We start from the raw sequence: 12,374 nt of genomic DNA, 5'->3' as shown, positions 1-12,374 counted from the left end.
CTCCTTTTTGAACCATAAACTCCCGAGGGCAGGAACTTGTTCACAGTTGCAGCCCTGGTACTTAGAAGGGGGCAGGTCCTCAGCGGGGAATGCTTGTTGAGTGAATGTGAGGTATTTGTACTTTTTCATTGATGTTCATTACGTACTTTAACACACAGTCACTGAGGTGTGCTCACATGATTCATTGCCTTGAGCTTTGTTTCATTGTAGCTACGAAGGGGAAAAAGTCCGTGGACTGTATGAGGGAGAAGGCTTTGCCATCTTTCAAGGAGGCTGTACCTACCACGTGAGTTATACCTTTTGGGACTGGGCAGGGCAGACAGTGCAGGGTGATAATTTTAGATTTGCATCTTCAGAAAGTCCACTGATTCCTCAGAAGAAATTGGAAGTACTTGATGCTGATTTTAGTTTGAACCCTGAGTACATATTTTAAGGTAAAAACATGACTACTTTAGTACAAAGTAGTCACTTTAGATTTTTTCCTTTTGCCAAGTTTTATTTTGTACAAACAACATTAAGGTCTCTAAAGTAAAAAACAAAGAGTAAAAATCCCAGCATCCTTTTGCCATAAATGTTTTCAATTTGCTGTGTCTTTTTTTTTTGGGGGGGGGGGTGGGCACGTGGCTTGCAGCATCTTAGTTCCCCGACCAGGGATCGAACCCGTGCCCCCTGCAGTGGAAGTGCAGAGTCTTAACCATTGGACCACCAGGGAAGTTCCTCTTTTATTTATTTATTTATTTATTTATTTATTTATTTATTTTGGTGGCCTCTCCCATTGCGGAGCACAGGCTCTGGACGCGCAGGCTCAGCGGCCATGGCTCACGGGCCCAGCCGCTCCACGGCATGTGGGATCTTCCCGGACCGGGGCACGAACCCATGTCCCCTGCATCGGCAGGCGGACTCTCAACCACTGCGCCCCCAGGGAAGCCCCCCTCTTTTATTTCTTGAATGGATGGATCAGTGTTTTTACATGGGCGTATTAATTTTGTAGATAACACCTTGAATCTTTTTTCGGTTATGAATACATTGCTGTATTAATGTATGGTTTCCATAACTTAAAAGTTTGTTTGTGATAAAATGTACGTTAAACTTACCATTTTTAAGTGTTAGTTTCAGTGACATTAAGTACATTTACATTGTTGAACAACCATCACCACCGTCATCTGCAGAATTTTTTCATCATCCCACACTGAAACCCTGTTCCCATTAAGCACTGAATTCCCATTCCCTCTTCCATAATTATTTAAAATATTACACAGTGCTCTAATTTACCATTCAGAGCTATGCCATAATTATGAGATACTTTTGGGGTGTTTTCATTTTTTGTCTTTATCAATGATGCTACAGTGGCAGTAGTCATTCATCCGTTCGTTCAGATTATCCAGGAAACGTGTGCTTGTTATAGGAACAGATTTTTGTAGATGAGGTCAAAAGGCACAGGTTTCAGTATCCTGATTTTTCCCATTAACATAACATGTTCATTTTCCTGTGTTATAAAAGCTCTTAAAAATGCCATTTATGGGAATTCCCTGGTGGTCCAGTGGTTAGGACTCTGCACTTTCACTGTTGAGGACCTGGGTTCAGTCCCTGGTCGGGGAACTAAGATACCACAAGCCATGCAGCTGGCCAAAAACAAAACAAAACAAAACAAAAAAAAACCCCATGCCATTTATTATGACTGGATGATACTCATTAAAATGACTGTCCCTCTGGCCTCTGCCAGTTCTGGCCTTTGTAGTGTTTCTTTATCCCGATGAGAATCTTCCTTCACCGCTGTGGTACTTCTACAAGGCACCAGTGTGTATACCATTCAAAGATACCTAGTGCTTGACCACATGGGATAAACCCCTCCCGGGCTGCTGAGGATGTGATCACAGCTCCTGCTAACCCTGGGTGTCCTCAGGTATGCAGTCACCTGGTAGCTCAAGCCTGGCCAGGCAGCCTTGCCCTTTCCACTAATGAGAGGCAAACACCCCTTTATTTCTGGAGGAGCCCCCTTCCTCGCTGCCAGCTACCTGCTTTGTAAACTTTGCATATTTTCCTTAGACTCAGATTCTTGCGATTGAAAGTCATCATCCGTTGGATCTCCTTTAAACGGTGAAGGAGGCAAACCCAGTGGAACGACCCAGTAGCCCCACGACCCACAGGGGTCAGACCTGCGTTGGTCACATGTTTAGATCGCAATTTCCTAAAGAGAAAACTTGAAAACAAACATTTCACAAAACACTTGCCCTTCCCGTGTGGCTGAAGCGCGATCCCTTCTGTTCTATCAATACTCTGTTAAACAAAACAAAACTCTGCTTCTTGCGACCACGATTGATTCCATAATCCAGACGAGAGCCTCAGCCTGCAGTTGGAAGCTCTCTGGCTGCCCCCAGTTTCCCTGAGCACCAGCCCTGCCTGATGTGCGGCTAGGTTCACCTGGATGGATGATATAACAGACCTTCTCGCTAGTGAAGTTAAGGCAGTGGTTCTTAAAGCATGTTCCCAGGGACCAGCAGCAGCACCTGGGAATTTGTGCAGAGTACAAATTCTTGGGCCCCAGCCCAGAGCTGGTGATGAATCAGGATCTCCAGTGTGCAGGGCGGGCCCAGTCATCTGTGCTTTCACCTCCCCCCACCCTGGTGGCTCTGATGCACAGTCGAGTCTAGAACCGCTGCGTCAGGGCACTGTTTACATAGATTCTCGGTTCTCTCCAGTCATCAACCCCTGAGCTCACCACCTCCTCTAAAGAAGGGATTCCGAGGAAGGACTTGGTATAATGTTATACGCGTTTTCTGATTGCATTGCGACATTCAGGTGTGTGAAGTTTTTAACAACTAGTTCCTATACATTAACGATAGATACTCTAAGTGAATGATATGGACAACTGTACATTATGTATACTTGTGTTGGTGTCAATACACACACACGCTCACACGTTCTGATAATTCCCAGTAAGGGAAAACAAAGTGTGACGTTGACAAATGTCATAATTTCTGATATCCAGATAATGGTTTTAATCTAGTCTAAATAATTTTCAAAAGACCCTTAAACTTTGAAATGCAAAGCCCAAAGCATATGAGTTCTTTTGAACTCTAGAGTTTTCCAACAGCTTAATTAGGTGAGGAAGCCTGAATTTACAGCTCAGTTTTAACAACTGCGCAGCACCGCCTAGTGCCAGTTTTAGGGAACTGGGTTTTTTTGGACTCCTACTCAGATCCTTTTTAGAACAGGATAGACGCCAGTGTGTTGCCAGCTCCCAGCTGAACACTGGACAAGCATATTTGTCGAACTTGTTTCCATTTTAAAAGCTGAATCCCTGGGTGGCAGTTTTGTAAATCAAGATTGGGCCTAACGCTTTGTTGCTCTGTTTCAAAGGGTATGTTTTCAGAAGGACTCATGCATGGACGGGGGACTTACGTCTGGGCTGATGGATTGAAATATGAGGTAAGGCGTATAGTATGTTATAGTTCTAAGTGAATTATGTGATTTAATGGTCAGGTTCCCACAATTAAACATACTAGTTTCATAAAAGTAACTCAGCACATGGGTTAAAAAAAAATCCATAGAACCAAAGAACAGAGGTGACAAGTTAGTTGTTACCGCAGGACCCTCTATAAATTGTCACCAGTTTCCAGTTTCGTTTGTATATTCTAGAGGTATTCTTCAGCCTCTCCCATTTTTTTGCAAACACAAATAGTTTATTTTTTTTTAAAGATTTAATTTTATTTATTTTTGGCTGCGTTGGGTCTTCGTTGCTGCGCGTGGGCTTTCTCTAGTTGCGGCGAGTGGGGGCTACTCGTCGTTGCGGTACGCGGGCTTCTCATTGCGGTGGCTTCTCTCCTTGCGGAGCACGGGCTCTAGGCACGCAGGCTTCAGTAGTTGTGGCACGCAGGCTCAGTAGTTGTGGCTCGTGGGCTCTAGAGCGCAAGCTCAGTAGTTGTGGCGCACGGGCTTAGTTGCTCCACGGCATGTGGGATCTTCCTGGACCAGGGCTCGAACCCGTGTTCTCTGCACTGGCAGGCGGATTCGTAACCCCTGTGCCACCAGGGGAGCCCTGTAAATAGTTTGTTATACACTCTCTTCTGTACCTTTTTTCTCTAGAGACCAAACCATACCCACTCACTCAGATGTAGCTATCTCTACTGGCTGCTTGTGCTGCGTTTGGGCCTCACTTAACGGTCTTGCCGGGTTAGGGAATGCGTATTTTTAGACCGGTGCCTCTACAGTGCGTGTGGGCCTGAAACGCTGCCCTGAAAATCACAGTTGCAGAGCTGCTAACGCGATGGTGTTCCTAAGTCGTAATGAAAGTATTTAAAGCAGGGGATATAAGGCTCACATGCAACCAACAGCCAGGTTAGGGAAAGAGGCACGTTTGGGCCAGGTGGGCAGCTAAGTGGACTGGGCAGTGGGAGATGAGGCTGGGGAAGAGCGAGGGGAGGGTCCACCTTCATTGTCACGGAGCGGAGAGAACAGCCGAGGTCCAGGGCGGCCAGAGGATTGTGTCCCGACTGCCGTTTCAGGCCAATCTTTCCCGGGAAACTCCCCCCTGCCCCCAAGCCCCGCCTCCTGGCCTGGACCTCTGGTTCATCAGCTCTGGAAGGTCAGGTGGGGCTCATTCTTGCAGACACAGACCCACCCCCATCACAGACACACAAACACCCAGTCAGGGGAGGGTTTATGGGCAGGATTCAGGCTCTCACAGAAGCATCCTCTGGGAGGTTGGCTGGCCTCTTGGGACCTCTGCTGGGCCCTCGCCTTCAGGAGTTCATGTTCCTGGAAGAGAACCCGATGCCTCTGGGCTGAGGTGTGGGGGGCACCGCATGCTGGCCGCTCATCCTGGGGCAGGAGGTTGGCTGGTGTGTCTGCAGTATATTAGGGTTTCCACCAGTGATCCCTGAGCCTGGCTAATCGTCAGCATCTCCTGGGGGTGACACTGGAACCCAGTGAATTAGCCGCCTCCAAGGCGGGTTCCAGAATCCAAAATTCTCAAGGCCAGGCTTGGGAGCCACCACTGTACCACGTCACCTGCTGGCTTCTTCGAGCTTCGTCTGCACACAGCTTTCCCGATAGCTCATTCCGCCTGGGCTTCTGTCCGGTGGAGGGACCAGGTGTGGGAGGATGGGATGTGTAGAGACGGGAGGAGGGGGGTGGGAGCTGGAGGGGGTATTCAACCGTTTCCAAGGGAGGAGAGACCGGCGTGGTATCCGCATCTCCAGCAACCCACAAGACGAGGGATCTCTCCACTGCCTTCTTTCTGCCACACTGATGACCATTTTGGCCTAGGGGGACTTTGTGAAAAACATCCCCATGAACCGTGGCATCTACACGTGGCCGGATGGCAGCACCTACGAAGGAGAAGTGGTCAACGGCATAAGACACGGATTCGGCATGTTCAAGTGCAGCACGCTGCCCGTGTGCTACATCGGCCACTGGTGCCACGGCAAGAGACACGGCAAGGTGGGTGAGGCAGCCACGCGACCCCCGGCTGTGAATGGGATGTGCAAACACAGAGAGCAGGAGGTGGGGGGGCTGTGAAGGGTATATTCACTTGTTTTTTTAATGAGGTGAAATTCACATCACGTGAAATTAACCATTTTACAGTGAACAATTCAGTGGCATTTAGTACATTCACAGTATTGTGCCACCACCACCTCTATCTAGTCCCCAAACATTCTCATCATCCCCAAATGAAACCCCATACCCATTAGGCAGTTACTCCCCACTTCCCCAGCCCTGGGCAACCACCGATCAGCTTTCTCACTCTATGGGTTTACCTATTCTGAATATTTTGTATAAATGGAATCAGACAATATGTGACCTTTTGTGCCTGGCTTCTTTCACTGAGTATCATGTTTTTGAGGTTCATCCGTGTTGTAGGTAGTTCATTCCTTTTTCACAGCTGAGTAATATTCCATTGTATGGATGGACCACATTTTGTTTATCCATCCATCCAGTGATGGACATGTGGGCTGTTTCCATCTTTTGGCTACTGTGAATAGTGCTGCTATGACTGTGAGTGCAAAGGTTTATTTGAGTACTTGTTTTTAGTTCTTTTGGGTATATACCTAGGGGTGGAATTGCTGGGTCCTACGGTAACTTGATGTTTAGCATTTTGAAGGACCACCAAACTGTTTTCCGTGGTGGCTAAACCAGTTTACACTCTCACCAGCAATGTAGGTTATAGGTACTTTGAAGCGAGGTTGCTGTTTTTGGTACTATTGTCTCACTTTTATATAGGATGATAAAATACTGTAGCACTGTTTTTAGAAAATGTCAAAAGAAAAAGTCTATCTTCATAATTATCACCTTACTCAGATTTAGACTGTTCCCTTGTGTTCTGCATTCTGTTTTTTGTTTTTTAGCTCAGAGCAGGTCAGTTCAGATATTTGGGGGAGTTGGGGATGGTGACTTCTAGATAGAGGCACCAGGATGGCTGCGAGAAGGAACAAGTTAGCGTGATAATGAGGAAGAAGATGGAAAAATCACACACACACAGAAATAAACCAGTGAATAAACAAGCAATTTCAGGCCATTTACCGTAGATCCAAATGCTTTGCACAGTGGCTACTCCCACTCCCTTAAAGGAATCATCAAAGAAAAATTATGCCGTGTTCACTTATGCTCGGAGGCAGTAAAGTAAGACGTCAAAATGGATAAAACAAACTGGTTTTGGTACATAAAAGAGAGTGAGCTTCAGTTATAAGGAAGGTACTACTCTTCACTTTAGGAGACGACAAAATAGGATTTCTTTAGGTACTTATTTGACAAATAATTACTGACTATACTGAGTGTAATGGATGTAGTCGTTTCATCCCGTATGTGACACTTGGCTATTCAGGGGTAACTGATTTGTGATCTCATTCTCACTTGGGGGGCACTTTACAGTATTCTTAATCACAAACCAGAAACATAACACGGGTTATATGTCTTACCTAAGGATGACATTTTCTGCATCATTTAGACTCCTTAAAATCATACGTTTTAATCTTTACCTTTAAAAAAGCATTTGTTTTATAAGGCTTGATGATTTTATTTAAAAAATGCTATTCCTTGTTCTAGGGCTGCATTTGTTACAATCAAGAGGGAACCTCTTGGTACGAGGGAGACTGGGTGCACAACGTCAGAAAGGGCTGGGGGATAAGGCGGTAGGTATCCACCGCCCCCCCCATGTTTGGGGTGTTGGCGAAGAGCGTTCTTGGGCCCAAATAACTTTCACATAGGCTATTTAAAGATAAGGTGCAGAACTTACAGAGAACACGTTTTCTATATAAGCAGGGTGGAATATTTAAATTAACCCCAATATAATCTCAACAGGGATGAAGTATTCTTCGGAAAATTTAGAAAAACACCATATTAAATATGATGGCTAATCATACTGTTTCCCTTTATTATACATAGAAGCTGCCTCCCTTTGTTTTCTATGTTAATCACGGGTCTCCATTGTTAGTTTCATATTTTCTGAGGGATATTGACATATCGACTTGATTTTAGATCGAGCTGAGGGAGCCAAATATTTTAAGGATTAAAATACTTGGGGGCAAAATATTAACCAATCATAATACTATAGGGAGTTACTTAATAAGATTATAAACACTAATCTTACCCACTGTCACCTTATTAAGTAATCAGAAGTTTTTACAAAGTGATTTATTCTGTCCACCCCCCCCCCCCACCCACCCAGAGGATTGTTCATAAGGACCACATGCCTATTCATTGAATTTAAATACAGGGAAGATTGTACGGGCACAAGGATTGGATTTCTTCAGAGGTATTTAGGGAGAAAGTTTAAGGAAGTCTTAAAGGTAAATGTTGTACATGAGATAACTGGTTGTTTTTAATTTTTGTTTGTCCTAGTTACAAATCTGGAAATATATATGAAGGTCAGTGGGAGAACAACGTGCGTCATGGGGAAGGCCGAATGAGGTGGCTGACAACGAACGAAGAGTACACGGGTCATTGGGAGCAGGGGGCCCAGGTACTGTGCTAGCTGCTTTGAGTGGAATACGCCCAGAGGTGGGGGCTCTGCTGATCCTCAGCCCATTGCACGGTAATCTGAAATTCAAGCTGTGTTAAAGTTAGAAACTCACAAACTCACATTATGATTACTTGTCTAAATCAGCCTTTTTATTATTTTTATTTTCTTTTATTTTATTTTTTTCGGTACACGGGCCTCTCACTGTTGTGGCCTCTCCCGCCACGGAGCACAGGCTCCGGACTCGCAGGCTCAGCGGCCACGGCTCACGGGCCCAGCTGCTCCGCGACATGTGGGATCTTCCCGGACCGGGGCATGAACCCGTGTCCCCTGCATCGGCAGGCGGACTCTCAACCACTGCGCCACCAGGGAAGCCCTAAATCAGCCTTTTTAAAAAATATATATTTTGTTGACATATAGTTGATTTACACCGTTGTGTTAATTTCTGCTCTACAGCAAAGTGATGCAGTTACACATGTATATATGTTCTTTTTCATATTCTTTCCCATATGGTTTCTCACAGGATATTGAATATAGTTCCCCGTGCCTTACAGTACGATCTGGTTGTTTATCCATTCTGTATATAATAGTTCGCATCTGCTCATCCCAAACTCCCAATCCATCCCTCTCCGCCCTCCCCTCCCCCTTGGCAACCATAAGTCTGTTCTCTATGTCTGTGAGTCTGTTTTTGTTTTGTAGATACGTTCCCTTGTGTCGTATTTTAGATTCCACATACAAGTAATATCATAGGGTGTCTTTCTCTTTCTGACTTACTTAGTATGATAATCTCCAGATCTATCCATGTTGCTGCAGATGGCATTATTTCATTCCTTTTATGGCTAACTTGACCTTTTTTTTTTAAGTGCTATTTTATTAGTATTTAGTTTTCTCTAGAGGTCTCCCACCCAAGCGAGGTTCTTCCGTTGGCAAATTCATAAGTCACGTGACTCTTGGGAGGACTGAGACTACTATTTACATTTTATTTATTTATATTTTTGGACTTATTTGGCTAGACAAGATTTTATTGGGTACAAGGTGATCATTTTTGATAAAGAATTATAGTAGAGATCTTAAATGACGATAACAAGGCTCAAATTTGAAGTTTGGTCAAAAGACCAAAGCAGATCCAGACTTGCCAGCTGCCTTGGGATCTGGGATTATTACCTGTTCCCATTTCTCTGCAGTGCTTCCAGATGCTACCGGTGACAGGGCTTAAGAAGCAACTGTCCCCTAAATAAAGGTGCCTGCCTCAGAGGGTTCTTATGGAGACTGAATAAATACGAAATAGTGCCCGGCCTATAATAAGCTATTATTGAAGGCCCCGGGAATCCCATACCACCGCTCGTAGTTCTGGCTTGTCTGAATACTGGAGGGGTAGGTAGGCTGGGGCAGCCGTGTCTGGAAGGTGTCTAGAAGGGCACCACGTGGTATACAGAAGGATTCTCAGCCCTGAATCTGCCCTAGCCTCAAGAGCCCAGGAGGAATCCACCTTTGCCCCACTGACAGCCCTCCCTCAGGACAATGATATGAGGATAAGAACTACCCTTAAATCAAGGATAGAAACCCAGGGAAGCCAAGAAGTGCTCAGCACCGTGCTTTTGACACAGGCAGCCTCCCCTATGAACACCAGCGCTGTGTTCGTCTCCCCCTCCCCCTTTTAGTTCCAAAGGCACTGAAGCCTCTTAACTCTGATCTTTTTACAGAACCAGTACCAGGCATTTCTCAGAAGAGGCCAAGCTTCAGGTTTTCATACAGCCCTCCCAGTAGTGTAAAAGTAAATGCCAGTAATCTCACTGGGCTCTTAACTTGCAACCCAGCCTATAGCGTAAATTGCAGTGCCTTGGCCAGTACTGTAGTAGGCCTTGCTCTTCTCCAGATACGGTGAAATGAAACACCTTGCTTCAAGGTCCATTCCCTGTATCTACTTGCATTTCCCCTCAATATAATTTCCTGATTCTGAGGCACTCTCACACCTCATTTTCCCCTAAAGAGGGAAAGCAAAAAGTAAATTCCTCTTACACTCAAAGGCTAATGTCCACCTAAAATGAAGAATCAAAAAGGTCTCAGCTCAAGTTTAATAAAGCTACAAAAGACCAAAAGTGATACCCTACTACTATACACATCAGTTTGCCTGCCCCATAATACAGCTCAGGCCGTTCCCTCCAGAGGAAGAAAGGCTGGCCTCCCCAAGCCCTGCAGGAAGGGCCTGTCCTGTCCCACACCACATCTGGGCTGAGTGTAAAGTCTTGTGTTTTAAGCATGACAGTAGTACAAAAGAGGTTTTGTTCTCATGGCCACCTACTGCAGCCTGGCCCTAAAATGGCCCAGCACTCACTTCTGCTTAGAGAAATATTCTTTGCTCTTCGGGACATCAGGCTCGATGGTATCGCTGCCAGGCTTCCAGCCAGCTGCGCACACTTCCCCATGTTTGTCAGTAAACTGGAAGGCCTGAACTAGTCTCAGTGTCTCCTCCACAGAACGGCCAACAGGAAGGTCACTTATGGTGATCTGTCGAAGGATACCTTTATCAGCAATAATAAAAAGACCCCTGAGTGAGATGCCTTCATCGGCCTTTAAGACCCCATAGTCCTGAGCAATGGTGCGCTTGGGGTCTGATATCAAGGGACTGTTCATGGGTCCCAGTCCTCCTTGTTTCTTGGGTGTCCCAGTCCTCCTTGTTTCTTGGGTGTGATGATCCATGACAGGAGACAGAAGTGAGAATCCACAGAAGCACCAATCACTTGGCATTTGAGTTTCTTAAATTCTTCTGCCCTATCACTGAAAGCAGTGACCTCCGTGGGGCACACAAAGGTGAAGTCAAGAGGGTAAAAGAAGAACACAATATATTTTCCTTTGTAGTCAGATAGGCTGATATCTTTGAACTGACCATCTGGCATTACAGCAGTTGCTTTGAAGTGGGGGGCATGGGGCCCAATTTTGGCATTTCCTGAAGACATATTGCAATCAGCACTTCTCACAAACCACAAAGGACAGGCAGGAAGCACACACACTATTTACATTTTACAAGCTATGTATTGGGCTTCTCTGGTGGCGCAGTGGTTAGGAATCCACCTGCTAATGCAGGGGACACAGGTTCGAGCCCTGGTCCAGGAAGATCCCACATGCCACGGAGCAACTAAACCCGTGTGCCACAACTACAGAGCCTGCGAGCCACAACTACTGAAGCCCGCGTGCCTAGAGCTGTGCTCTGCAACAAGAGAAGCCACCACAATGAGAAGCCTGCGCACCGCAACTAGAGAAAGCCTGCACACAGCAATGAAGACCCAGCACAGCCAAAAATAAATAAACAAAATAAATAAATAAATAAATAGCTATGTATTTCCTGCACAGGAAAGGAAAGCTTTCTATGGTTAATTTTATATAGTTTATATAGCTAGGATTTTCTGATGACATCTTATATATTAACTTACTAATCGGGGACCTTGCTAAACTCACATGATAGTTCTAGTCGCTTTTTTGTAGACTCTTTAGGACTTTTTAATCTAGATAACCATGCCTGCAAATACAGTCAACTTCATGTTTCTTTCTAATCTGTATGCCATTTTTTCCCCTTGCTTTATTGCACTGGCTAAGACCTCCAGGATATTTTGTGATATTGACTAAGAGTGGAGGGAGTGGACATCCTCACATTGTTCCTGATCTTAGTGTGAAAGAATTCAGTCTCTCATCAAGCATGATGTTAGCTGTAGGTTTTTTGTAGCTACCCTTTATCAGGTTGAGGAAGCATTTTTTTTTTAATTAATTAATTTTTTGGCTGTGTTGGGTCTTCGTTTCTGTGAGAGGGCTTTCTCTAGTTGTGGCGAGCGGGGGCCACTCTTCATCGCGGTGCGCGGGCCTCTCACTATCGCGGCGTCTCTTGTTGCGGAGCACAGGCACCAGACACGCAGGCTCAGTAGTTGTAGCTCACGGGCCCAGTTGCTCCGTGGCATGTGGGATCTTCCCAGACCAGGGCTCGAACCCGTGTCCCCTGCATTGGCAGGCAGATTCTCAACCACTGCGCCACCAGGGAAGCCCCGAGGAAGCACTTTTTCATTCTTAATTTACTTAACCGTTTTCATCATGAATAGATGTTGAATTTTGTCTAGTGCTTCTTCTGCCTCCAGTCTGATGATCATGTGGTTTTTCTTCTCTGGTCTATTGATTGGTTGAGTTAGATTAATTGATTTTCAAATGTTGAGCCAATCTTGCATTCCTGGGACAAACCCAACTTGGTCATGATAATATTATCCTTTTTATATCTTGCTGGGTTTAATTTCCTAATATTTTGTTGAGGATTTTTGTGTCCATGTTCATGAGGAATACTGATCTGTAGTATTATTTCCTTATAACATCTTGTCAGCTTGTAGTAATCAGGGTGATGTCAGCTTCATCAAATGAATTGGGAAGTGTTCTCTTC

The 12,374-nt window shown here is 45.3% G+C and overlaps 1 protein-coding gene and 1 pseudogene across 1 annotated transcript in view; one reads left to right on the top strand and one right to left on the bottom strand.

Annotated features, from left to right (window-relative positions):
* The window catches only part of RSPH10B (radial spoke head 10 homolog B), a 39,330-nt gene that overhangs the window by 3,911 nt on the left and 23,045 nt on the right, over positions 1 to 12,374 (top strand). Inside the window, exons 3-7 of the mRNA XM_060032465.1 lie at positions 211 to 286; positions 3,361 to 3,429; positions 5,269 to 5,442; positions 7,045 to 7,130; positions 7,840 to 7,960. Coding sequence (XP_059888448.1) covers positions 211 to 286; positions 3,361 to 3,429; positions 5,269 to 5,442; positions 7,045 to 7,130; positions 7,840 to 7,960 — 526 coding nt within the window. The remainder of the gene's footprint in view (positions 1 to 210; positions 287 to 3,360; positions 3,430 to 5,268; positions 5,443 to 7,044; positions 7,131 to 7,839; positions 7,961 to 12,374) is intronic.
* LOC132438896 (peroxiredoxin-1 pseudogene) lies at positions 10,167 to 10,926 on the bottom strand (annotated as a pseudogene).

The sequence above is a fragment of the Delphinus delphis genome, chromosome 15, assembly GCF_949987515.2.
Source record: "Delphinus delphis chromosome 15, mDelDel1.2, whole genome shotgun sequence".
Classification (NCBI taxonomy): Eukaryota; Metazoa; Chordata; class Mammalia; order Artiodactyla; family Delphinidae; genus Delphinus; species Delphinus delphis.
Note: the sequence above shows the minus strand (reverse complement) of the source record. Positions and strands in the feature narration are given on the sequence as shown.